Source organism: Catharus ustulatus, chromosome 3 (assembly GCF_009819885.2).
Source record: "Catharus ustulatus isolate bCatUst1 chromosome 3, bCatUst1.pri.v2, whole genome shotgun sequence".
In the NCBI taxonomy this organism is placed as follows: Eukaryota; Metazoa; Chordata; class Aves; order Passeriformes; family Turdidae; genus Catharus; species Catharus ustulatus.
In genome coordinates this window covers 70965210-70993143 of record NC_046223.1, presented here as the reverse complement: position 1 = coordinate 70993143, position 27934 = coordinate 70965210, and the positions used below count along the sequence as shown (strand labels likewise).

The 27934-nt window shown below is 45.0% G+C and overlaps 1 protein-coding gene across 4 annotated transcripts; it reads right to left on the bottom strand.

The window, feature by feature from the left end:
* Positions 1-343: 343 nt before the first annotated feature.
* TRAF3IP2 (TRAF3 interacting protein 2) lies at positions 344-25957 on the bottom strand. 4 transcript variants are annotated; one of them, XM_033055383.2, is made up of 10 exons: positions 25816-25923; positions 18475-18558; positions 17479-18228; positions 14237-14426; positions 11810-11967; positions 10338-10426; positions 8567-8635; positions 6191-6307; positions 5029-5103; positions 344-492 (listed from the first exon to the last, which is right to left on the bottom strand). In XM_033055383.2, exons 2-10 carry the CDS (start codon positions 18488-18490, stop codon positions 346-348), a joined length of 1611 nt encoding a protein of 536 aa, XP_032911274.1. In that variant the 5' UTR covers positions 18491-18558; positions 25816-25923; the 3' UTR covers positions 344-345. The 4 variants fall into 4 exon arrangements, 3 of the variants coding, with proteins under 3 accessions (XP_032911274.1, XP_032911273.1, XP_032911275.1); XM_033055382.2 differs by having other exon boundaries at positions 17479-18558; positions 25816-25925; XM_033055384.2 differs by lacking the exon at positions 6191-6307 and having other exon boundaries at positions 17479-18558; positions 25816-25924.
* Between the last annotated feature and the right edge of the window lie 1977 nt (positions 25958-27934).

The following is a 27934-nucleotide window of genomic DNA, read 5'->3' as shown; positions in this document are numbered from 1 at the left end:
GATGTAATTTTTATTTTACACTTATTGCAACATTATTTCTGGTATTTGGTTGCTATAATGACTAATAAAAGGAATATGTTAAAACCAGATGTTAAAATAAAAGTGGGCATTCTTTCAATTTGTAGCTTATTAAAAAATCTAGAGAAGAGAGTTCTCTGCCCCATCAGCTTTGGAAATAGATGTTTAACATGGTAAAGAACAAGATGAGCCTGAGTAACCCAAGACAACCAATTCCTTTAGCAGAAAGAGTGTCTTCTGTCATCAGAAAGAGCCATCTGGAATAGTGTTGGCTCCCTGCCAGGAACAACCCTTTAACAACCACTCATGTGCTTTAAGTTATCATTTTCATAGCGGCACAACCTGGAGTGTTGGTAAAGGTCCTATTGGAGGAGCAACGTATTCCTCCTCCCGCAGTAACCGCAAAAGGATGTTCTTCTTATTCTTTGGCCAGTTATAAATGTGAGTGTTCTGCAGCCAGGTAGGCACGTGTTCCTGAAAAAAACAAGGAAAATAAAAGCTAAATCCCATAAATCCTTCTGAATCTCTACCAGAACCTTTCAGATTCTGTCAGGCCCTGCCAAGGAAGATTTCATTTTGTCTGTTCTAGGCACTTCCTGTAACAACAAGAAATGTTAACTTGGCTTCAGAATTGTATTTGGGTTCCTAAATAAATGAACTCTGTGTGATCTCACAGCTTGCCTGTCTCTCTTTCTCTTCTGCCATCACGTTGGCTAATTTCACCACATTTCAAAGGAAGTCTGATGTTGATGACAGGCATTGAAAAGCTTGTGAAAATGAGGAGAGGAGAGAGGAGAGAGGAGAGAGGAGAGGAGAGATTTCAGTGCCCCTAGCAGGGAAAGGCCACCTTGGTAGCTGATAAAGGATCCAGCACATTCAACATTGGGATGAGGATCAATAGGGAAAGACTGGGATCCCACAGGAACATTTCTGGTAGCCCTCTCCCCCTCCCCTTGTACCTTTCTTCACTAAGCATGGTGTGCTCTGACAACAGAGCAGAAGGTTGAGGCCGATGCTGAGCTTGAAGAGAAACTAATGCATCTCTAGATTAACATAATGAAGCTCAGACCACCATGGCATTGGAGAGTAACAGCCGGCTGATGGAGACAAGCCTGCTCAGACCTCATATGCCCATGCTCCCACAGCCTTGGGAGGTTTCCATATGGACAGCCTGGATGTGTAGGGGTGAAGGGCTATTATAATACCACTAATTAACAGAGGGACAGATCCTTGACCAAAATCAGTTCATGGTCACCATGAGACAGAGATTTTGGAATTGGAGACACCAAGATGAGACAGCAGGTAAGCAACATGTGGAGCCAGGACATCCAGCACTTGGTGCCTGGACCTCTTATTTAGGAGTGTTTTCCCAAGACAGCCCCTATTAGAAGCAGCACAGTTCCTGTCAAGCTGGTAGAGCTAGCTCCAAGAGGACAGAGCAAAAAGCTGCTGGCGTGCACATCCTTGGCGCCACGCCAGGGGATGCCCTGGCATGGGCTGCACATGTCCTGCTGCCAGCCAACAGCCTAGCTGCAGTCCAAACCTTTCATTCCCATGATCATGCTTCTCAAATTGGCTGTCTTTTCCTTGGCCTGTACAGCTGTAGGAACAAGGCTGCATCGCTTCCCCTGCTCAGTTTGTGTTAATTGATGCAACCACTCTGTTAGAGCTACAGGATTTATGTATAGGAAGAAGAAGGTAAGTCACACAGGCACCTACAGACCCATTAGTATGAACTTACCTAGGCTTCTGAACAAGCAGCTTTGTGTCTGGCAGAGGTATCTATCAAGCTTGACCTTCCTCTTTTTCCAGTGGCTGAGAAAGCATAGGCTTTGGTCAGTGGTTTCCCTAACGTGGAGGGATCCCACAGCATTCCTTTTGTAGGAGCAAAAATAAGGCTTCTTGCCTCCACCTGCTAGTCTTTTTTATTTTGGCACAGGAATGGATTTTAATCTGTGAATTTTACTCTTTTGACAAAGCTCTTTGGAATTGACCAAGAGACTCAAATGTTACTGGGAGAAAGAAAGATGACTATGTTTGCATGCACATGCATACCACTGTTACATGGAACTTGTTTCATTACTAAATCTTGTTAAGAGCTATAGAAGGAAATGCAATTTAATACAGCAGGGGTTTTACTAAATGAGCCCTTTCTCTGCCTTTGTTAGAAACTACATTTTTTTGGACAAAGGAAATACAGTAGGTATAGTCAGTCTGCAGTTCAGAAATGCATTTGATAGAGATCCACATGGGTAAATCATTAGTTAAGATGGAAATTAATGTGAGAAATGTGTAGTAGGTAAGAAATCAGCAAGTGGGGATATAATGAGAGAGGCACTATACATCCAAAGACAAGCTCTGTGCCTTACTTCCAAAACTGCCCGTGCAGTTTTACTTAATACCCTTAATCGTTTAATACCAGTAATACCATAATGAATTCAGTGCAAAAAGCACCTGCACATGAATCAGCTCGCAATAGTTTTAATTTGAGGGAGGCGTGTAGGGGTAAAGGGCAGCTATAGTGCTGTTTTTATCTAGAGTGAGAAAGGGGCTTTTCCTTGCCACACAACAGCAACTGTCATTGCAGGTGGGAGTAATGGCAAAATGGTTCCTGCCCTTTACATTTTTAAAATTTGGCTGTGTATCTGTGAGCTGAGAGGAAATTCTCTCTATGCCATAGGGAGAGTCTTGGATAACTCTGCAGTTCAACTGGTGGAAGAGGACAGAGTGTATTAGTGCAGAGGACAGGACTATTCAGGGCTGTGACAGCAGAGCATGGTTTGACATCTCCTGCCTTCCCTGGCACCAGTCCTGTTCATCTCATCCCTTAGCTGCTTCCACAGGGAGTCTCTAGCATGGGGCAATCTTAGCTTAACGCTTTGGTCCTCAGATGAGGAGGACACATTTCTGTGGATTGTTGTGATGCAAACCTTGAACCAGCAAGACCCATGTTTCCTTTAACAGTGTATGACTGGAAGCTGGAAATGCCAGTTCCACCTTAACTGTGTGTTGTGCGTTCCTTGCCTCATTATTCAGTTTCCTAATGAACGCTCTTTGGATCACATAGATCTTTTCCTGTTGGAGGCCGACTAATTTTCACATACCAGCAGTGCTTTATGATGTGCTGTGTATGAGATTAACTCATCTAATAGCCCCATCCCCAGATGAAACCTCCAAATCTTCATTTTCAGCTCTTTTCCACTGCCAGCTATGCTAATACTTGAATGTATAAAGGACAGAATAAAAAAGACAAAATTGAAGTAACTTGCCGCCAACATCATCCAATTGTACATATACTTGGCAGTTTTTCAGGTATCTCACTTCCTCTGACTGCCTCCAGACTTCATTACTGCAACTTGTTCAGGCTCTGGTGCTCTCCTTCCACCCATGATGTCCCCAGTTACATTATCATTAAGTAGCTAGATGAAGGTAGGTGATGTACCAAAGGATTATGTGGAGAAAGAGACTAAAGCTTAACAGCAGTAGAAAATGCTGATCTGCATAATTTAATGAGAAAGGCACCTCTCGAAAAACTGAAGGGTTATGTGGACTACAGAGGATGGGCAGGAATGATGCCTGAAGCCTGATGCTTTGATAGAAGCAGCTGGATAAAACAACCCTGGAATACCTTACAGACCACTGAGAGAACCGTTGCTATATGCTAAATAGTCTTCTGATAAATAAAGTTGAACCCAAATTAACATAACTTACTGTCTGTCTCAGAGCCCCAAGGCAGCTATAGTGCCTCCTGGGACACTTTTCTCTGCAACCCTTAATGTGCCAAGTGGCTCTAGACTGTGTGGTCTGTTCACAGGGTAGGCACTCAAGTAGCCCCAAGGTTAGGAGTCCTTTCCTCCCATCAAAGACTGTCTGAAAATGCTGACTGTTTCCCTGTTTGGCCTGCCCAATTCCCACCATTGCTGTCCTCCAGGTACTTAGTTAAGGTAAGTAGAAGAATGAGATCATTCAGGAAGGGATCTGAATGACATGAAATACCAGAGGTACCATTCAATCCACAGGACCTCACATATTTTACAAATCCCAGGACATATTTTCAACTTTCTGATCTTAAATTGGTGCTTAAATAAAAAACTTCATCATACTTCATATACTAATATCCACAACTGCAGTGGGACTGCACAGCCCTATAGCCATTGATGACATTGTTTAAATTTTGACTCATGTTCCAAAATTCGGGCCCTCAAAGAAATATAAAGAATTTTTCCATTCTTTTCTAAAATGCAGCTGTAACCTAAGGGCAACATGATGGCTACCCAAAAATACACAAAGCATTTAGTTATGCAAAGTGAACATGGATACAACGCAGGAAATTGAGGAAGTTATAACTGAAGCCTTTTAATATTTTTGTCTTTGTAAAAATCCAAGAGTTTCTCTCAGTGAGGTAGAAGAGGTGGGAATCTGTTGCATTACTTATTTCTTATTCTCGAATGAATCTTCAAAACAAGTAAGGAGGGCAGACGAAATTGCAAGTCCTAAAAAATCTTAGTTTGCCTTTGATAGGCCTGTTGAAGTTCAAGGAACAGCCTAATACTTTAGTATTTATTATACTCTTTATTTTTATATTCTCAACACACCCTCTTCCAGACCCTCTCTTCATATGAGTCATAAATCCTGTCCATCTCACTCATCAGCACTGCATTTGCACAAAATTATAAAGGGTTAATATAGAAAGCGTGCTTCCTGGATACATTGCCTCTCTCCATTTAAATTCTTTCAATGCTCAAGGCAATTTGAGTTTTAGTTGTACATTCATCATCAGAAATACATTTATACGCTGATTTATATTGTGGATGAAATGTTTTTTATTTGCATGTACATAAACCTATAAACTTTGGAATACATAAACCTATAAGCTTTGGAATATTACTTGCAGGCTATTAAAAACCAAGAAATTGAGTATTTGGGTTTTAAGATTCCATCTGCTGCACTATGATGAAAATAATATGCACTTAATCATGCGGCAAGTATATAAGCATGCATGTATGTTACCTTTTTGGCATTTGGAAAAAGCACAGGGATGAATCTGAAGTTCATACTTCCTTGCTGTATAAACTCAATCTGCATCTGGAATAGAACAAAATGCCAGTTTTATTGTAATGACAATTTTTCTCTGCATGCATCAGAGCCCTATGTATAAAAAATTGCTCCTCTGTTACGTGATTTGATCTATTGCTGTGGACTTGGTGTTGTTTGGTTTGGCCACTTAATCTAATTCTTCATTGCTACAGAAAGGATACAGGAAAGATCTGTCAACATTTCTTGAACATTTAGTTTCATAGTGTGAAATAATTGTGGGTTTAGCAGCAGGTGCAATCCCATGAAATCCATCTCAAACTGGTGAGGCCTGAGTTGACTAAGACCCCTGTTTGGCCTACAAACAGGTGAAAGGTTTCAGCCAGAGGCCAGGTCTGTGTCTGAGCTAGGGCACAGCCGGTTCCCCATGGCCTTGGACACAGGCATTCCAGGGGTGGTATGGACAGCAAAGTACTGCTGACAGCTCATCTGCTGGTGACAGCTTCTGAGAAACCTGACTGCAGATTCAAACTGGGGGATCAAATAGGTTACAGGGTGAGAAAGGCAGCTAACTGCAAACCAAGGGAGAAAGGATCAGTTTGAAGGCTCTGTGGACTCTTCTGGGCTCACTGTCCATCCTGAGATAGGCAGTGGAGATGGGAGTCTGGTCCTCTGGCACCATGTACTCCCCAGGAGCCCCACATCTCATCTCTGGCCTTTGCTTTGCAATTGCATCCTTCAGTCAGCTTTACTGCTGCCTAAGAAAAGACCCCAGTTCCAGGATGGCTGAAGCAACAGGGGCTGGTTTAGAGGGAGGAAGGTCAGGCACCGTTAGACAAGATTGTGCTCAGGGCTATACACAGGCTCAAGAAGGTGAAGGAGGGGAAAAACACTGAACAATAAAGAATATGAAGAAATAAGATGAGCATGTTTAATAGGATTTTTCTTCCTTGAACCTCTTAGCAGATGTTAATGAGCATACTGAGCTGATGAGAGGAAGGATTAATGAATTCCAAAGAGGGGTGTTTAACTATGGGGATTAGGGAAAACAAAGAAAAGAACCTGCCATTTGGAGACAGATTTGTCTTTTGAGAAGAAGAGACAGTCTGTAAAACAGCAAATGCATGTCCTTGCTTACCATCCTGTGGATGTATTTAGTATGTAAGCCGTGTTCATCCCTGTCCAGCTGGGATTCAGCCCCTTCCACATCCTGTTTGTATTTTGGACTGATTGCTATGATTATCATCACTGTCTTCTGTTAGGGAGAAAAGCACTTTTATGAAATTGAGAAACGCAGCATGTTTGGTAGAGGCAGATCGGAAATCTGCCAGTTTGTGTTTTAAGTGATCTTTGTGTTCCTGGCAAACACAAGAGGATCTCATTCATTCTGGCAGGAAATACAGGAGAACTCATACACTCATTCTCCTCATTATTTCTCAACATCTCAATATAGAAAACCTAAATGTCAAGAGATGTATTAGCAGCTACCAGTTGACACTTGGAAACCCTGTCATAAAAAGCTACTTTTATCAGTGTAGAGTGTCTATGTGCATACACAGAAAACTTTTGTCTTCAAATTCAGACCCTAATGTTTTCCAACAGCTTATGTAGAAGTGCATCTATTTAGTCAATCTATGGCTTTTTATGCAAAAAGCTACAAAAGATAGTGGTCTGTGGAAGCTACTTCTGGGGCTCTAAGTGGCAGAAATGACATAGTTTCTTGCTGATCTTACTGGCAAATTGTGCAGAGAGGTGGTTGTGCAGGGAGGGGGGCTGATGTGGGTACTATGGGCAGGTTTAGGGGTATCTGACAGCTCTTGTCATGATGGGCTGAAGGCAGTACTCCTCCACCTTGCTAGGACAGCCCAGATCCTCCCTCTGACCTGTTTAATTCCAGCCCCACACTGAGCTCAGGTTTCCTTTATATCTGGGAAACGTCTCTCCTCCTTAATGGCAGGCCAGTTGAAATGCAGCAGATGAAAGCTTTCTACTTGTGTTTACCTGGGGCCTGCCTTTCATCCCCAGCACATCAGCCTGTGTAAGGCTTCCAAGTCTTACAGTCAGCCTGGCATGTAATTAACTCTTTCCTTCTGTGCTGTATCAAGAGAATCTGCCCCACCACAAGGTCAAAGCCAGTAAGGAGCCATTATCCCTTACACTGACTCAACATACTCCAGAATTACTTCTTCTTGTGCTTGACATGTGTGTAAGCATTTACAGATGTTGAGGATATGCAAGAGACATGCCCAGTTGCACACTTTGCTCTGCTTGTGTCCAAGTAGTCCCTTCCTCCGCACACATGTAAGGGTTTTGAAGTTAGAAACTGCCTCTACAGTCAGTGATGGAAACCAAACTTTTCTGGGGTGGGTAGTCAGAGAAAGATCCTCAGGTGGAGGCAGGAGATTGTTCTCTGCTCATACCAGTTTCTCCTACTGAATGTGCACAAGTCCCAGAGGAGATCTGCCAGCTTGTATTTTAAGTGATAATGATGTTTTTGGCAAAAGCAAAGTCACCCTGTCTTCTGGTTTCATTACCTACATTACACACAGTGAGCCCAAGCCTAATTTGTCCTGATGGAAGCCCCAGTAGGCGTGACTGCATTTCAATAGCAGAGGTCCCAGGCTGGCTCTGCATGCAGTTGTATTATGCCTGCATGGACACCTGCAGGAAACCTGTGTAGGGCTGGCTCAGATGGGTGAGCTTCCTTGCTCACATGGAAGAGAGTCCACCACTTCTGTATCCTGTTCCTGAACCACGGAGATCTGGCCAGAGTGAGTCAGAGACCCGGTGGCCACTCAGCAAGGCAAGAATCCAAGGAAGCCAGCCCATGATGGTTCCTGTCCAGTGACAGAATTTCCAGTTTGCACCCAGCTGTGCTGGTATAGTCCGAGCACTTGGCTTGATTGTAAAGGAGATGTGCACTCACTGCTCAGGGGAACTTCAGAGGAAGTTGTTGCTGCAGGGAACAGCACTTGCAGCACTTGCAGCAAGATAAATCTGCTGCTTAGATAGATACAAAGTGACAAGAGCAAATCTATATATCAACCAAGAGAATACCAACTTCTGGTTTAAATGTAGGATGGTTTATCCAGAAGAACCCTTCAGCATAAAAGCTACAGATGAGAAGGGTGACCACTGGGCATGACTAGGTAGCCTGGGGTGAAATATAGATACCATTGTAACCAAGCACAGCTAAACCCCATTATTTAAAAAGGGGATGGAGGAACAACTTTTCCAATGGCAGCTTCAGGCTGGATGCAACAGGCAGCATTAGAATTTGGCAAGAATGCCAGGATTAGCACTTCATTTCTCAAAGAAAGAGCTCTGGGACCATCAGATACAGATGTGAGATTTGCCTCACTCTTTCTGCAATGCCTCTGTCATTTCTACAGGGGCAGGGAAGACAACAGTAGGGTCTCACATTTTCATTCTGTCCCTGCTGTGTATTAGAATAATTCAACCATTTTCCTCAGGTCACCTCTGCTATAAACAAGGTTAAATTGCCCTTACATACATCACCTAGGTAGCGCTCCATCCACTTAATGATGTCAATACCTCGTACCGTGTCCTCAAAGATATCAATCTGCAAGAGAATGGAAGTCTGTGGTGAGCATCCCTTCACCTTTCCTCTCCATTTTATGGCACTGATAAAGCACCTACTTCTTTCTTTTTTTATGACAAGCATGTCCAATTCCCCTAGGAAAGAAATGTGTACATGCACTTCTGCCCTTTCCATGCAGCCAAGCTGGACAGGCAGCAGGCAGGTAGAGGGGCTGCTGCAGGCACACTCCTGGGCTCCCACACAGCTACTCAGCTGGCCCTTTGACTGGCTGCACTGCCAGCCCCCAACTCCCAGGCATTTTTTCCTGGACAGAAAAAGGTGCTGCTCACCTTCTCCATCTGTACAGCTGTAAATACTTGCTATTTTCTGACTGCAAAGGTATAATGAGTGTGAAGCTTTAGCTTCATATTGAGCTAAATATTCAGGGTTTGTGGTGGAAGTCAGCTAGGTCACTGATAACTGGGTACAATCACCCAGACTTCAGTGACAGCAAAGCAGTGGAGGACTTCATAGGACTGAATATGACCAACACTGCTTGGCTTCTGTGCACACCCAGTAAACCAAGAAACCAGAATCAGTGACTGTGACCAATGGAGTAAGTATTAACTTCTCCAGATTTTCAAGATAAGAGTCACGATCGGCTCCCAAGTCTTTCTTTTTTCCTTGCTGAATGCAGAGAGCCCACTTGTTTCCCTGCTTTGGGGCAATTTTGCTGTATTTATTACTCTACAAAAGGCTCCAAGAGTTGCCTGTCCAGCAAAGGTGCTATTAATGAGCCTTCTACTCTGTAAAGCTATGGTGCCCAAAAGCCTTCTTATGAATTGGTCATAGTACAGAACTGCTGGAGAGAAGTATAATCGCAGTCTCTGTAACAAAATCTTTGACTCATGAAAGTAAATAAGCATGTGCAAAGCTCCCCACTGAGTCTCATTCAGTTTAATGATAGCCACTTGCTTAAATGCTTTCCTGAATTGGAGCCAAAGAGTGAAGGTTGAAGGGTCAGATAGCATATGCTCTTGAAATAAGAAAATATGAATCAAGATTTTGATGAACACTGAATCCTAGAGCCTCTGTGGGCCTCTAAGATGAAGCAAACTCATGAGAAATTCAGTAAAACTCTGAATGGCTTACGGGATTAGACAGCACAACACACCTTTTCAGGCCAATGATTTTTAGAATCCCTTTTAAAAGTATAACAAAGCAAAATCACTTTTAAAGGGATAACAAAGGAAATGAAACCATGAGATGGGCTGTTTCATTAAGCTGTGTGAATTTTAGAATCTACTTTTAGATCTTTTTTAGCAGATAGTTACATCTGAAGAATCAATATTGTAATAGCATTGGAGAAAAAAGGTAGGATGGGATGAACATAAAATTGACCTTTTGTAATACTGACATTACATATCAAATATGCGACAATATTAATGGAATAGCTCACAAAACCTCATACTATTGCCCAATCTGGTGCCACTAAGTGAAATTTTCCAGGGTCATTACTAAAGCATATTTCAAAGCACAAAATTCAGTTAAAAGAAGAATACACAAAAAGGCAGATCATTTAAGTTACAGCTTGCAAAACCAAGGCTAGTTTATTCTATTTGTATCTTCTTTAGCCTACAAAATGTGATGATAACCAGAAAAACATTTAAATGGATTCTGCCTCTGCTTTTATTTTAAAGCCTCTTCCTGGTTGAAAGTCATTCTTTCTGGAAGGAATACTTACAGCAGTTTGAAATCCGTTTACAGACAGGAAGTTCACAAATTTCATAACTTCTACTGCTGTATCCACCGAGTAGGTTATAAAGACCTTGCCTGGGAGAGAGAATCTGCATGAATATGTAACACATTAAAATACACTACTCAGAGGGTGAGACTGTCACAGCTCTCCTTTTCCACCATGCTGCATGTTCTGCCCATTTAGGTCTCTTTGGGCTGTTTATGAAATAGATGTGGGATAGTGCAGTGGGATAGTGCAGTGGGCTCAGTGTTGAAACCAATCCCCTGTACAAAACTCTGCTCTGGATTTGAGCTCCTCCTGCCTTACCGGCAAGCTGCAGAGAATCCCTCTGCTGCTCCTCCTGCCCTGTGGCCAGAGCTGCTTTTTCCCAGTGCTTGGCCATACCTGAGGCTGGGCTCTCACCCACAGCTCATGTTACCTGCACTGGCTGCAGCTGGTACAGCTTTCCCAGACCAACTGATATGACACAGAGCTGGAGGGGCCCTTATACATGTCATACTGCCTCTCCTTGGAGCAGCATTAACTCCCTGTGCAGGCAGGTTGCATGGCTGGTGACAGCAATGTCCTTGCCCTTGTGGGAGGGGTTTTCATGGATTTGCATCAGGGTAAACCAGCTAGCTGATCTAATCCAGCTGTGCACGTACCAGAGATGACCCTGTTTTACCCAGTAATTCCTTCATCTAGGACACACTAACTGATAAAGTAGGGTCTATCCAAGAGTGGCATCTGGTATCATAACTCCGTCCTACAGGCCAGAGAGATGTGACTCTGGATTTGGAAGGTGATACTCAGAATGAAGAATAAAGGAAAAATCAAAACTGCAGGAGAGCTGTGGAGGGTTCTTAGCAATGGTACATCTCACCTACTACTCAGCTTGGCATTCAGAAAGAAGCTATTTTTCTGAAACCCGACTTTCCCCTAAGAGTTGGAGGGTGAAGGCATTTGTAGTGGCAATAGAGGCATGTCAGACAGAGCTTGTGCTGGTCTCAGCATGTTCCAGAGTCCTCTCCAAACTCACCAGTTCAGGGAGAAACTGAGGTCGAGGCTAAACATATTTGTTTGGTTTGGGACAGGCAGAAACACTTTATCCCTCAGGCTTTGTTTGTTATTAGTCTTTTACTGTAAGTTCCAGCCCCTCCTGCCTCAAAGGGACTTCCTGTTTAGCAAGGAATCATGAAAACAATCTAAACAGTATTTACTTTTTGTAAACAAAATAACAAGCAATTAATGACAATTATGTTTTCAGGATTCAAGGGGGTAACTCCATCCCACCAAACACAGACACTCACACCCAACAGATGTGGTGACACTTGGTACTTTCTTTTCTTGTTGTCTTTGTGTCTTGTGTAATTTCCCCCTGCATTCTCCTCCCCCTTCACCACTCTGGAGCTCTCCCACCTAAAGCTGTTAGGCTGTGCTGTAAAATCTTGCACAGAACAAATTTGCTAACCACTTACGCAATTCCTCTGGCAGATTGCTGGTTCTCAGAGTTCCCTTGGCTGCAGGGTTGCTGAGAGGTCTTGGGACAGCAGCTGGAGATGGATAATTGTCAGAAGGACAACCACATGCTTCGTCACAGGCCTTGGGGGGCAGCTGACCATTAGGTAGCTGGTTTCTACAAAGAAAAGCAAAGGAGGATTTAGAAAATACTTATTTTCAGGCAAAATTCAGAATTTCTTTTCATTTTCCTTTTAATAACACACTAAGAACTTTATCTGTTTATTAGCTGTGAAAAGTTCTTGCAGAAACGCTTGGCTCAGCACATCTGCTTAGTTATTACACTGTCTTTGGAATGGATACCCTGGTGACAGGCTACCACAAGATGCAGTTTATCGGAGAAACAACATTAATCACAGGAAGTAAGTCACATCATAGCTGAAAGCTGTTCAGCTTGCAATTAGCAGAGGCAAAGGCTGCTTCTGAGTGAGAAATAATGGCATGTCGAGGATGTTGTTATGCTTGTACAGGAGCAGGGTGGTCCTTGGGTAACCTCTTCCCATTACCTAAAGGTAAAGAATGCTTCATGGCACCTCAGACACTCTCATGATGTCCTGTGCGGCACAGGAGGCTCAGAGAAAGGTGGAAACTGGGAAAATTGGTCTACAAGGGCATTTGAGTTCCAGCTCTGGAGGGCCTCCAGTCTCAGACAAACCAAATGTTTTGCCAAAGGGAACAAAGTTTATTTCTTGACCAGCAATGGCAGACCCAAGTGAGGGTTTCTCATGTCATGGACTGGCATTCCAGACCTGCAATAACCTTGCCTAATGTCTTCTCCATTGTAGTAAGCAGACAGAAATGGATGATTCTAGGAAGCTTAGCAGTTCTTGTCCTACTACACTTTGGTTTCAGATTTTAAGTCAATGGGAAGGTGAATCTATAGAGATTTTTACTTGAGGTGTGCGTTCAATCTGCTGGGTTGAATCTGTTGGATGAAATTTAGGTTTCTCTGAGAGGTTTTCCCCACAGAGCCATGATGTTTAGTCAATCAAGACCACTCTCTTTTTTTTTCTTGGCCTTCCTTAAATGAATGATGACAGGCTGGTCGCAGCATGTTTTCTGTTGTCACATTAAGATTTGGTTTATTCATTTTGGTGCAGATGTTTTCTGTTACAAAATACTCTATAGGCAAATATTACCAACATATAACTGCTGTTCCTGGAGTCAGCCTGCAAGCAGCAGCCACACAGCCACAGGACAGACCCCAAGTATTTTGGATCTCTTTTTGCAGAAGAAAGTACTAATAAAAACAACACATGCCTCTTCAATGGCCACAAAAACACTACCCAGTGGCTAAGTTACAGATCTTCCTGAAACTCCACCTTATCTAACAAATGTGCCAAAAATCAGGAGTCTGGTTTTAAGTTTTGTTGCCGAAAAGGATACTTACTACCTCCCAATACTTTTACATTTTCATATCAGCTCTTCAGTGCAATTCTCTCTGCTGCAGGTACTCCCTTATCTTGCTGTTACTTTTTTGTTACAGCCTTTACATTTTCACAGGCCAGAGCAGAATGATATTTCAGCTATCTGCCTTTTTTTGTCCTGCCCATTCTCACAGTTCCCTGCCAAGACCATGTCACATAAGTGGACATTTTCAAGCACAGATGCCTGTAAGTTTAACAACTCTAGAAGTATTGTGGCACTTGAATAAAAACATTCAGCTATTTCTTTTCTTTTTTTATTTTTTTTTTATTTCAGCTATTCTCAAAACCTGAAGCTTCAATTTATTTTTAGATAGCTGAGTCTGAAGGAACCCCTTGCATTAATAGGATTTCCCATCTGTTAATGAGATACTTATAAGAATGTAAGGTCTGAGAAATTAATATTTCAAAATCAGTCAAAAAACCCTGGATGAAAAGTGCCAGACATTCTGCTACAAAAAATCATAGAAAAGGCTGCAAACGGCAGTGTAGACATATATCAACAACTGATGGGATTTTCTCCCTTGTTTTGTGTACCACATCACTGGAAGCCAGTGATTGAGTTGTCCCAGGCTGATACAGTGTATAGCTGAAGACCCCAGCAAGCCACCAAATTGACCTTTGCCCATGAGCAGGACAGCTCTAAGGTTTCAACTGAGATATTTTTCAACCCCTCATCCCTTTAGCCTTCAAGCATTTATCTTCCTTAACTTGTGCATTTCAGGGTGTGCTCTAATCACGTATCAGGTATCCGGCTTTGAAGTCCTTTAAGACGGGGTCAGGCCCCCACTGGGTGTAAAACAGCAAATAAAGAAAACAACCCAACATCTCACATGTACTTCTGCAGCCTGGGCTTGCTCACAGTACAAGGATTCAGAATTACTGGTTGAAAGCCCACAAAATCAGATCAGAGGAACTTCTGCTTCCCACAACCCCCACCCAACCCCCCCCAGGCATACTTACGGGAATCGAGGAGGACCAGGGGAGGAGCACGTCCTCTGGGGCAATCGATCTCCAGTGCCTTTGGGGGCACGAAGGTTTGAGTAATTTGGGATGACTTGCTGGGCTGGGCGGATAACTCTCATGCAAGGTCCAGGAACAGGAGGAAGTGGTTGCGATGGCTCTGCAAAATGTTGGTAAGGAGCTCTGCCATCTGGGAGGGTGAGAAAATAAAGGCAGCAACTATCATTTCAGCCAACACATTTTTGCCTCAGTTTGTGTTTATTCCTTTCCAGGCATGTCTCAGGAAACTGAGCAGTTTGGAGGCATTTGCAGGTATCTTGCTCGGAAAGAAGCCAGATGAAGGAATGTTTTAGAGTCTAAAGCTTGCTATTTCCCATTCACATATGGCACGGTTCAGATCCCTGCTCGGGGTTGGGCTGTTGGGACAGCTGACAGTTAAACATTCAGGGCTGCCTTGTCCCTGTGCTTACTGTGCCTCAGTGTTTTTTGGTAGTTTTTTTTTTTTTTTTTATTTCTTTTTGGCAATGACTTGTGAAAATGAATCATCCCGAAGTTCTCATGAAAGCAGATGCAAAATCCTGGAACAAATCAGTTTTCAACACTAAGGCTAAACAGACTGTGATTATTGTAAATGAAAGGAGGAAAAATAATCGCTTAGTATGTTACTTCACTCTGTGTGAATTTTCTGTCAAAGTGACATTTTAAGGACTTGCCGCTGCTCCCGTTGCCATCCAAGGGAAGCCCAAAGTGATAATTTTGCTCAACTAATTCTGAAAACCTTTGCTGTTACTGGTCACACGTAATACTGATTAATAACTATCATACAGCAGAACTGTTGGTAAAAACTGAAAGAGAAAGCAATGTAAGATGTTTGTTTCCCAACTGGGGAAGAGGAGGTGTTTTTTTTTCTCTCAGTCTTTCTGCTTGCAGTTTTCATTAGGCAGCAGCTCTGTGCACTTTCAAGCTGCTGTGTGCAGATCAAAGTCCAGCCTGGCAGGGCTTATTAGCACTGCATGATTATGGTGTTACGAGCTGTCTCTAAAAGCTGCAGTACTCAAATGCTCTTTTCCCCCAAAACTGTTTTTTTAAATCCTTTTAGCTATTTTTGGGTCATGCTTTCTTTTCCCTAACAGCCATAAAGACTATCTATCTCTTTTTGGTTTTTTTTAAGGGGAGGATAACGAAAGAAAACAAGGCTTTGATAAAATACTCCAATTCCAAGAGCCAACACTATAGAAAAAAACCCCTCCAACCAACTCCATAATTACACAGATTCCCAATGAAATTGTGAGTCAGCAACACTGCATTTGTTGAGACTGGTTTAAGAGATTTTCCCAGCCCCCTCTTAACTATTTACAACAGGACAGGGTGAAAGGGTCTGGGAGAACCTTACTGCAAATTAATACGGTTTCCTCCTGGATTCCTCATGACCAGCTCCAGGGAAGGTGACAGGGGTCTGGGACACTCAGTTTGGTTTGGAGGTTTAAAGGCCAATGTTTCACCAGCTTCCTTTGGATCTCTATCTGCTGCTACAGTATATTGGATGCAGTCACAGTTCAAAGCACAACGTGGTCAGGCGTGTGGGCCCACACAGCCCCACATCCCTCAAAGACAAATATCTGAAATAATGCCCTCCAGGCACACAGCATTGTTGTGAACATTTCTTTGACTTCAGAAGCAGTTTTGTTGTTGTATCTCAAATAGCAGGTGCCCTGAGCCAGCTTAGAGCCTCTGGGCACAGTTGCTATTCCCCAGGGAAGGCGTGCTGCAACACACAAACTGCAGAGCTTTGTTGCGGGTTGCCACTGCCCAACAATTATCTGAGACACAAGGAGCTGTCAGGAGGTGATTTATGCTGTACCAGGCATGTGAGAAACAGGAGTACAGTTGCCAGCTTCGTGGTCCTGACCAAATCTGCTCCAGCCGTCTATTTTACTCTTTTTGCCCTCTGGATATGGCTGGAATGGTAGTGATTTTTCTCAAGAAAGCCTTTCAGAGCTCCTACTTTCAAACAAAGTGTCTTCATTCAGTAAATGCCCTACTTCTCACGATGCCTGCTTGTGGAGGAGGTAAATGGAGGTAAATAGTTAGGGGTGTTGTGCAACCAGCTCTTCGTCTGCTTAGAGCCGGCCTGAAAGGAGAAGGTACGAAAAGAAAACCAGAGGACATTTTCCAAATGTTAGGCTGTAGATGTTGTTGAAAGTCCATCTGTAGCCCCTTCCCCTTTACAAAGCTCCAAAATCAGAGGTGGAAACCAAATTTCTGAAACCCTCCTCTTTCATATACTTAATTACAGCACATTGCTGGAATGACAAAACTCCTTAAACAGATCCAATATAAATGTTGTGGAGTAAAAAAAAGGTTAAAAAAAAGAAAAAAATAGGTTTATCAGAACAGGCCTACAGCTTTTTATTACAAAGCCAGCCCAAAACAGGTCAGGGTCTCATGAGCCTAATGTAATATAAATTATATTAAAACAAAGATATTGCTGTTGAATGTTCAAAGCTCACTTCATAACAGATAAAAATCTCAGAGACTGAAAAGGAATACTAATTAATAGCAGGCTGTAAACTGCACTGTAGTCTCCCAGAGCCAGAACGCCCATATTGAGGGAGTCACATCAGCGCTCAGCGACACAATCACCAGCAGCTGAGAGGGCTCCATTTTAAGTAATGAGCTTTCATTTCAGCTGACAACAGAAAAAAAACGAGGATGATGGATGTCATGCTCTTTTCACATAGAAATAAAACACATGGGTGAGTCTGGTCATAGTGCTGGGAGATACTATTTATGGAGATCAAGGGTAACCTCCCATCCTGATCCTGGCAGGAAATTCTCAACTTTGGGGATCCAAGGGGGAGCAAGGAAATCTATGAAAAGAACAGGAATTGAGTCGGTATAGCATGCTGCCGAATGACTGATGCAAGGAGGAAGGAAATGACTAGAATATGAAATAACAGCAGGGAGAAGCTGTGCATGCTCAGCGTGACCAACAAAGGCTGGTTTCTAGGCAAAATCATTCGCCTGCACTCGATGAGTAACTGCGACCTCTTTAACTTAGAGGTTCAGAGGTTTTGCAGCAGAGTCCAGCCACATAACCCAAAAATCTGAAATTGCAAAATGGACTGCAATTAGATGTTTAAAGAGCTCAATAACTGCATGCTGTGCTGGGAACATGCCCTTGGTGAACGATGGCTGACATACACCCAGAGAACTCCTGTGGGGCAAGAGGTACTACTCACATGGGCCTTGGGGCAGCTGCTGTGCTGGGCAGCGGTGCCTGAAGCAGCCGTGGGCTTGCGAGGGCGTGTTGGGATGGGGCAAGTGCTGGCACATAGGGCACTGCTGATGCTCAGGTCCCAAAAACTCTCTGGAGATCAGTGGTCCTGGGAGATCCTGGGGGTTCAGCACAGACACCAATGGTAATGGGGGATCCAGATGCCTGATGCCCATGACATCTTGTGACTGGGAGTTGTACCCTGTATCTACAGTTCCCAGCTCTGCCAGGAGTCTGTTTCCTGAGGGTTGCTGTGACTGTGAACTCCCTTGGCTGCTCTCCTCCAGTGAGTCCTCAGGAACATCAGACAAGATCTGCTCTGATTTACTGGAGTTGTGCCAGGTGTCAGCTGAAAGCTGTGATCTTGGCTGCATGCCTGGTTTGTCCATAGCTATAGAATGTGTCTTTGAGGGAAATACTCCCGATATTGATTCACCAGGGGAACAGAAGTGTCCACCTCCATCAGGATCAGTATATTTTGACCACAAGCTGCTGTCTGGCTCTACGGACAGTGCTGAGTGATGATGGGCTGGTGCTCTGCAAGGACAAGATGGATTGGCCTGAGGTGTTCGAGCAACATGTGGGCTCCGGGCCTCCTCATCTTCCATATCCTCTCCAGAAGGCTGCAAAGCCTTTTCCAAGACATGTTCAGGTAACTGGGACCATGGCATGGATTCATCCACTTCAACTGGTATGCTTCGACCCACGAAAGTGCCTGAAAAATTGAGAGAAGTAACACTGGAGATGGACATCCACACAGTTAAATGCTCATCATCCAACATCATTCAGTGACTGTGAGCTGGAATACTGAAGAGCAATATGAATTCTTTATATTCTTTATACTTTAATGCTTTTTAAAAAGATGGCAGAAAACAGCAGAAGGGTCTGGCTGATTTTTTGCAAAACAAGACAGTAAAAAGTTAGCTGGAGTGAAGCTAGTAGAGTTATAATTTGGACTAACCTGACACAGAGGCCATTTCCAAATTTTTTGTTGAACCGGAAGCGAGTCAGCTGCCTTACTGCAAGGCCAGGACTTTTCAGCAAGCTGGAAAACAAGAAAAAGACTCTTGTGTGAACACAGTACAGTTTCACATGGGCAACAATCCTAAAATAACTATCTCAGATGCTAGAAAAGAAATAGCAGTTAAAGTTTTGGAAATTGTGTTGCGCAAATCAAATGTTTTTAAAGGGATTTCTGAAACCTGCTGTTCCTGCTGACACTGGAGGGGGGCAAAAGCAGATGAACTGTCTCTCAGAAGTAATTCTAACACCTGACAGTAGATCAGACTGCATAGGTCTGGAGGTGTGGATTAGGTATAATCCAGGCAACACAACCACTTGCAATTATTTTACTCCTGACCTTCTCATAACATCTAATGCATTGGATCTAAACTTCACCACACACCTAGATGAGTAATTTCAACTCTAAATCTTGTTTCCAAGTGCTGTTGCTTAATTTATTGCACTATTTCTTCCAGTCTATTATCACATGACTCTCATTATTTTAAACTGTTGAAAACTAAAAGATAATTCAGAGAGATTACTTATTGGTTGGATTTTTTTTCCTCTTCAGAACTGACTTAGGCCCAAAACAAAAATAGCACTTCCTTTTGGGACTGCTATAAGCAAAATTTGGTCTGGCCAAGTGACTTCTGATGATGGACGTCTCTGCTTCACCCTGAGTCAGGATGACAGCAGCAGTGATGGGTGAATGCTGAGCCGCCTTCCTGAAGTGCAGCCATCTTCATCTTTTGACAGGGTTCAGCCCAGCTTCCTCTGAGCAAATTCTCTCTCTTGCCATGGAGTATAGAAAAATGTGCTTGGTGCTCATCATTTCCCCAGCCATTCACCTTCTGTCAGACTGAAGAAACTAAAATCCCAAGTAGGAGAGTTATCAGAGGAGAGTGGACTAAGCACTCAAGCAATGGGAATGACAATGTTTGGTGAAAGAATCTGGCCTGAAAGCCTGGTATAGAAAGCCGAAATTACAACATGCTTGAAAAGCTTTTAGCAATCCAAGGGTTTCTCCCAACTTCAGTCACAGTATCTTGAACAAAAAAGTTAAATGAAGAACAAATTGAAATGACCACTCTATAAAAAAAAAGAGTTGAACAGGATCACAGAGAGGTACAAAGCAGTGTCTCAGCCTTTACCCTGGCTTCCACTGTGATTCTGTAAAAGGAAATGTTGTGCTCCATGTTACAGGGCAAGGTTGAGGCTTTACATTTTTGCTGATCAGATCAAATAACACATACTTCCCCCTGAAAGTACCTCTGCCACAGAAAATTCTGGGTGTAACATTTGCTGGGAAGTAGGATATAAACTGTGCTTTGCTGCTGGGCTGCAATGTAAACATTCCTCCTCTATGTAACTTAAGCCCCATCTGTGCAGAAGATTTGCCATATATTCATACATACCCTATGTTATATTAAGCACATCCACAGGGAGAGTTATCCTGGGATAATTACAGTGGGATAATTACGCTGGTAAATTTTCCCATGTAGGCAAGTCCTCAGAGCAGCTATTAGCTGCACCAGCACAGCACACAGGCTGCTGCTCCGACAGCTGCAACCCCTGCACGAGAGCGCTGGGTCTGGTGCCAAACCAGCTCCTGCCATTCCAGTGCCCAGGCTGGAAAGGCTGACAGTCAGCTCACCACCATCACACTTCATTCCCTGAGGTTTGCACCCCTTTTCCTCTGCATCAGGTCGCAAACACCGACCAAGCCTGCTGATTCTTGGTTTTCTAATGGCATAACTGATGTGATGGGAAAGAGTAAACCTCAAGCTCTCGGCATGCAGGACCGTGTCAGGGACTTGATGGTGTGCTGTGTGGGGGTGGCAAAGCATCCTTTGCCCAGGACCTTTGGTCAGATGTCAGTTTAAATGATGACTGCCCTGGGGAGGTGACTCACCAGGGCAGTGGAGCATGGTCAGATTTACACCAACTAGGCTGTAAAGCTGCTGAGTGGTCCCCTGGCAGAGAGGCACCTGTAAAGGAGAGGTGTCAAATGCCCTGCAAAGCATCCATCTTCTGCTTACCTCAACAGCTCTGTAAACCTGACCCTTGGATCAGCTGGTCTTGAAGTGCCCGCTCAGACATGCTTCAACTTGCGGATATCTCAGTTCCTTTGGTCATAAAGTGAATTACACGCACTCCAACAGCACAAATCTCTTTGCAATCTATTATTTCCCTTCTAAGCATCTCCAGTAAACTGGTTCCTTGTGCAAAGTTCACCCTGGTATTCACAAAGCACAATTCAGCTGTGAACTGGGGTACAGCTCCACTTTTGTAGGCCACATGCATTGTCTGATCATCCCTCCATTCCATACAATCCTTAGTAAACACGCAAACTAGACTTTTCAGAAATAGATTTGCAATGCCTCATACACCAAGATGCTGTTTGGATGGTCTCTGAAGTAGCTGGGTCAAAATGCTAGAAAACACTTTGAATTCAGATCCTCTATACTCAATAGCCTCTAGATCACCACTGTGACAAGAAGAACAGATTTCTGGGGAGAAATGGAGATCTCAGTCCAGAGCTCAGTGAAGTAAATGGAAATCTCTCTATTGACTTCCGAAGGTTTTGGATTGGGTGTCAGATGGGATTTAAAAGTTACTAAATTCCTCTAGAGGTTACAACCTTCAAAGTTTTTGGTCCTTTTTATCAGTTCTATTGCTAACATCTACGAAATGATCTACGGCTATCTATGAAACTAACTGCATGAATCTTATGAAAAGGACAACATGGGCAAGAAAAATTCAGGTTTGCTTTCTTGAAGTTTGTTATTTAATGTATTTAGTCTGCCTTTCGGAGAAAGGAAATAAAGACTTTATCAAGCTGTATTGCAAATCATCAGCCACAAACTCTTCAAATATCTTATTTCAGAATATTTCACAAATGTCCTTCCTATTAGTTTAACCTCACACTGGATAAATGCCTCTTTATCTTCCAAATCAACTTAATATTTAAAAGACAGCCTTATTTATTTCCTGTGTAACATGAGCTTAAAAAATTACTCCAAATACCTGAGTGAAATGATTTGGTCAGACAGAAAAGGCAACCAATTCAATCACTTAAGTTTTTACCTACAAAAAATTCTAGGTTTTTTTAGATAGGTTTTTGCTTAGACCCTGCTGCAGAGTGTAAGCAAAAGCTGAGCTTTGACACCCACACACAGCCCCTGCTCTCACAGGGCTGAGGTAGGAGGCACCAAGGGGATGAGAGCTTTGGCATTAAAAAAGTAGGAAATGTGACTTCATCCTCCTCCTCCCTCAGTAGCCCTGGCTGGCGAGGCAAGCTGTTACAACAGCAGAGCTCTGTCTGTAGTGATGGCCTCGGGGATAAATTAACCCCAGGACATGCTGAACATTTTTTGAGCAATGCCAGCAATGGCATGTGGATGGGAATTCCCAAGAGAAATCCCCACACTGCTGAAAATGTAACAGATGATTCAAAAACATCCTCCTCCAACAGCAGTACTTCAGGGTGTTATTTCTGCTCAGCTGAAGATTCTTGGCTTTTGGAAAAAGACCCAAAAGAGCCCATTATCCCTGTATTTTACATTGCCTTGTGCTGCCGAGTTTAATTTTGTTTCCTTCGACTTTTCTAGTTAGCTTATCCTGCAAATACAGTTAGACATAGGGCAGAAAAATTACCTGCTTGGTCTCCTGTGTTGAAGAACTAGAAGAATGGAATGCTTCAGCATACTGAAATACCCTCAGAAACCTGTAGCCTGATCCCTTCTCTGGCACAGAGGCTGCAGGAGAGCAGAGATTGTGCCCAACCTCATTCGGAAAGACACCGCAACTTCAAGTCAGTTCATGATATTGCCAGAAAACGTCAAGAATTTAATATCCCCCCTGCACCTCTGACTATTCAGGAGATTACTGATAACCAGCTGGAGCTGTTGCATATATTTCTGCTTGTAATAAAGTGAGGAGGCCCTTCCTAGAGGGACAGAGCCTGGACTGCTCCCAAAAATGTCAAGGGAACTCCTTAAACCACTCTTTCCTTCCTCTCCTTATACACCCAGTTCTGCAGTGTGCATTAATTCAACAAATAACCTTTGTGGGTGGGTGCTCAGTGATTCAAGCTCCTGAGAAGAACCCCCTTCCAGCTTTCTTGTGAGGCTTCCCACAGCCAGAGAGCTTCTTCCTCTGCTTCTGCCAGGGAGACAGGGGAAGCCACCCAGACCTCCTGCTCACAGCCAGCTGCTGCTGGTCATGGCCACTCCTGGAAACCTCCAGGGAGAGCATAAATGAAGTGCAGCAAATTCTTCTGCAGATCAGTAGAGATGGACCTGAGCACACAAGTTTGAAGCAACGGCCAAAGTCCCCTAAAAGTCCTTCCATGGAGGCAAAGGGACAAGGGGAAGGGTGTTGGGCTCAGCTTATCTGTGCTATTTCATTGCAGCTGATTGCAAAATCCATCAGGTATTTATTTCATCTGTTTCCCAGCATGAAGACTTGTCAGGATGCGCTGTCCCAAAACACACACTAACTCATCTATCTGCTTTTGATTAGAAACCTTCTGTCATGAAGAAACAGAGGAGAGAGAGACTGCAACATGAGCATGGTTGTGCTCTCTGCCGCTTCTGGAGAGAGGGAAAATATCTTTGCTCTTTTGATCACAGTTTTCACCTTGTTAAAACTGAAAACATTAGGATTAGAAAGAAATCTCACCTTCCTTGGTGCACAACACATAAGGACAGCGTTTTATTTTCCACCAGTCACAGGATTTCTGAAATGGCACCGGCAGAGATTAAGACAAAGCTGAGATCACAAGGGGTGGGGACAGACAGGAATTTCTTGATTTCCAAATAATTCCTGCGTACTCTGGCTGAATCCCTTAAGCTCCCTGGTGCTGCTTTTATCCATCTGCAGGATGGGAGTAAGTGGATGCAGAATTTGCAAGCTGCTATGAGGATGCACATGCTGAGATCCCAAGGAATGCTGCTGCCATGGGGTGAGATAAGTGTGCAAGACCACTTGTTTTAAGTGCAGCTTTCTCTACAGAAGCACTAGACACAACTTTCCTCAAAAAAAAAACCCAGAGAGAAAACCTTACGGAGAAGCAAGTGCAAATGTGGGAACTGGTTTGGGTCTACAACTTAAATAAGCACTGCCAAAGAAATCCAAGCTTCAGAGTTCCACACTTCACTGTGAGAAATTTTGGCTGCAGTCATCACGGACGGTGACCCTCTCCCTTGGGTACTCTCCACAGCAAAGACTAAGGCAACGTGTCACATTCCTAGCCCTCTAGGGCAGGTAATGTTTATTTTTATGACTTATGGAAAAATTAGAAAAATAATATGAAAACAATGTTCCTCTGCCTATATGGTTGCTCTCATGTATTTTCTGAAGCCATGGCAGGAAAATCTAGCCATGGCAGAAAGCCATGGCAGAAAAATGTGCCAGGGGAACATACTTCAAATCCTGCCTGCATGGCAAACATTCTCTTTTGCAGCACTAATGCTGCTTCATTGGATAATCCATGGTGCAAAGGCTAGAGCAGACCTGATATTTTTTGCCTTTTTAGTGCAGACATTGATACACATATTGAAGGAATGCTGGGCAGTAAGCGGTAAAGAAACTAGAAGGGTGACACACTCTAGCATGATCCAAACAGGCATTGCAGATATAGGCAGCATTCCCTCCCAGTTTTCTCAACTTTGTGAAATATGAAAATGTCTGCAATTATCTTTGGTATCCTTAAAAATGTGATTGTTTCCCAGAGGCTACTTCCCACCCATTTCTGGTGCTGATAAAACACTCACAGCACTTAAGAATCCCCTGTCTGTGATATCCCATGGCCTTGGGACATCCAAAATTCCTGTTACAAAACTGGTACTGGCTCAATGGTGTGGGGTACGGGGATCACCCTGAGAGGCATCAATTTCCTCAGCCTGCTTTCCTGTAGCTTCATGCCTTACACTGAAGGCTCTGGTTCCTAAAGAAGCCCTGGTATTTCACAGGGCTGATGTCTCTCCCACCCCTAACCACTCTGCTCTGCAGTTCGAGGGCTGCGGGGTGCGTGGGTGGTGGGAGGGGAGGCCGAGGGAAGCCTGCGGGACCTGACGTGTCTCCCTCAGCTGGCGTGAGAACTGCCTCGCTCACTTGTGGCCACGAAACGTGCTGAAATGTGTGTATCTTTCAGACATGTACCCTCTACCAAACTTCAAAAGCCACTGCTGGGGCTGGGGGGGCACTGACAGACACGAACACCATAACTGCATATGCCTTGCTTCCTGCTTTAGGAAAACAGAAAGCAAGCTCAACTCCATTGGAAAATAAAAAAAATACAGCATGCTTCCAGGCACTGCCAGCACTTTGCAAGTGCAAGGCTGGCTTCAAAGGCAGATGGCATTGCAGGCAGCAGCACCACTGGCAGCCACCCTCCCGTGCCCCTCGCATCCCTGTCTCCGGCATTACCTGCCTGGGTGTCACAGCAACATCTGGTGGTGGTGAGACACTGGTGTGGCCAGTCCAGGCCTTGAGCCCATGCAAGGCTTGCAGGAAATGGGAATTTCTCGTCTTCAGATTGCTGGTGGTGGACCAGTAAGCCCAGATGTGCCAATCTCAGCACCCAGCCAGTGCTAACCCTACAAAACCTGTATCCTGAAACTGGGTGAAGTAGGAGTGGGTTTTATATTTCTGATTTTATCCTAATCAAAAAGAAATCCTACCACCTTGCTCCCACTTGTTTCCGTGCCAAGGCCATAGAGGGCAGTGCAAAAAGGGTCTGTGATCCTGTTCTCTTCACACCTTGCAGCCACCTCTCCCTCACCAGGTCTGTGGGCCTGTCCTATGTAGCCCCAGGTCAGCCGGGGAAGGGAAAAGGAAAAAGGGGAAAAGACAGGGAGAAGGAAGGGGAAAGGGAGGGGCAAGGAAGAGGGAGGAGAGGGCCAAGGGCCAACACACCACCTTGAGCCTGCAGAGCCGGGTAGGGCGGGAGCGGGATCAGGCCTGGCCGCCAGGCATTGCCAAGCAACTACGTAAATAGGCAGGACAACATTTCGACACCAGGCGTGTCCGTCTCCAGTGTTTACCCCAAACCCCTCCTGATTTAAAAAAAGAAATAAAAGAACAGAACCAACAAACAGAACATACTGCAGCGAAATGGCTGAAACATGTTGTAACCATCTGTGAAAGCCGGGCCCTCATGACACGAGAGAAGGGGGAGAAAGCGAGCGAGACAGCAATCTGAGGGGGGGGGGGAAAGCCCCAGCGAGAGCCAGGCGTGGGTCAGGAGTGATGGCAAACAGGGGCCGAGAGAGGCGGCCCCTCGGGCACTTCTTACCTTGCGGGCCAGCGAGGTTCGCGCTGGGCTGCCCGAGGAGAGCGAGAGGGCTGCGCGCCTCCTGCGCTCCCCGTCGCGCCCGGGCTCCTTCCTCGGCCGGCCGGGCGGCTTTCCCTTGCTTTTACGACACCCTCCCTGCCTCTCCCAGGTAAGCGGCAGAACTGGCTCTGCAGCAGGAAGTGGAAGAGGCACGCAGGACTCAGCGCGGCTGCGGGAGAGCCTCTGTGGGGGAGTGCCCCCGCGGAGCTCGCAGCAGAGCCCCGGCAGTGCCGGCGTGCGGCTCCCTGCCTCTCCCGGGGGAAGCCGGGCGGGCTCTGCGGGTGAACAACGGGGGAACCCCGGGGTGATTGCTAAACGGTGTGCCTCGTCGGGAAAGGCAGCCCTTGATTTCAGCCCTCGGTCGCGTACTGTCAGTACCAAATGTTAAATCAGCTGTGATTCAGACTACTGAAGACAATCACATGATGCGCGCAAGAACTATATAAAGAACAACAACAACAAAAAGATTTCTCGTCTGGTTCTTTCTTTTAGGTTAGATTTCTAGGCGTTTCCAAGTTTCTACACTCTCAAGGAGCAGAAACTCGCTTTTCCTACAAGCTGAAACTTCTGTATTCTCACTGCTCCGGAGATGCCCGGTGAGCTGCGCCAGGAAAGCCACACCACTCTCCTGACTCCCCACGCAGAGCAGCTCCCTGCCGAGAAGCTCTTCCTGATCTCCAGCCTCATTTTCTTGGTTTAACCCTAGAAGGGGTTCGCTCAGCTGCAGCCTGAGCACGGCTCCTCATCCTCCAAGTGACGATAGGTAGACAGCCCACGCAGGTCTGCCTGCGCACACAGGGACATCTAAACCATCCCCGAGCTCTGGCAGTGCTCCCCTGCTCCCTCCTGTGCCTCCCTGTGACACTGGGGATGGAGGAAAGAGCCACATGCCCAGCATTCCTGCCCCCGGGAAGGGCTCTCTCTGCACGCCCACCACTCTGCCAGCCCCTCTTTCTGCTCCAAAGGCAGAACGGTGACCCAGGCAATTATCTCCTCTCATCAAGGAACGACTGCCAACATTTCAGGAGGGAAACCTCAAGCAGCTGGGAGCCTGAGCTTACCTTCCCTCTGGAGAAACCCCACATCAGCCTGGCCCTGGACCTGGCCATCCTAACCACCTCCTTTCCTGCTTCCTCCCTCCCGTGCCAAGGAAAAGGACAGCAGGACACCAGGGCTCCTCTTTGGAGCATCCTAAAATTATCCTTGACTGCTGCTGGACTTCCTGGAGAGGCCCTGCTGGTCCTAGCCAGACCCAGATGTGATGAACACTAGATGGTTGCAGCTGGAGGGGCTGCATTATAACCACAGTTAAGTGAGCCAACTGAAGGTTTGATCCCTCTTGCCTGCACAGCTGTTCTGCACCATGAACACCCAGACAGCTGGCATTTTTCATCAAGGCTGCCTGAGTTGCACTACCCTGGGCTTGGTGCTGCCTCTCCTGCCAGTTTTCCCACTGGCCTCCAGCCTGGGAGCAGTGGTAGCTCCACTGCCACCTGTGTGCCACAGTGGGTGAGGGTGGTGAGGGGCCCACAGCCACACATGAGCCAAAATCAGGGCCTTGGTGAATGTCAACAAGGATGGAAGCAGGGAGGGAGGGTTGCTCTGAGGAGTGCCTGACCTTCCTGGGATGTATGTGAGGGATGTATGGAGTGTTTGCTGTGTGATGTGCAGCTCCTCAGGGAGTGCAGGCAGCATGGGGACTCAGCAGGAAGAGTGTCCCGTAGAACACTGTGTCAATACCCACATTTGTGGGGTTTCTTTGTAAAAGGCTCTGCTATGGAGCCATCAAGCACCTCCCTTCACACAGTGGATGATGTCCCTCACTGACAATGAGTATGGACAGTCCTCTGTTCTCTGCTGGTCAGACCCTGGACTGTTACTGGTCTGTAACATCCAGCAAACAACAGTGTCCACCTGCCCCCCCTGCAGATAGCTGCAAGTTGGCCGGGAGAGGAAGGTGCTGGCTGTGAGATCTGTCCCTTGTGTGAGTGCTTCCAGGACCAGAAACATTGAGACCTAATGGTGTCTGCAGATGTGGCCAAAGAACCAGTCTCTGTCCTCTCTTTAACTTACCAAGCCC

Excerpts from the sequence above, each read along its gene's own strand:
- TRAF3IP2 (XM_033055382.2), bottom strand. The coding sequence starts at position 18,298 with ATGATGTTGGATGATGAGCATTTAACTGTGTGGATGTCCATCTCCAGT. Across the intron at positions 10,427-11,809 it reads CAATCTGCCAGAGGAATTGC|GCAAGGTCTTTATAACCTAC; the intron begins GTAAGTGGTTAG and ends TCTCTCTCCCAG. Across the intron at positions 493-5,028 it reads TTTTTCCAAATGCCAAAAAG|GAACACGTGCCTACCTGGCT; the intron begins GTAACATACATG and ends TGTTTTTTTCAG.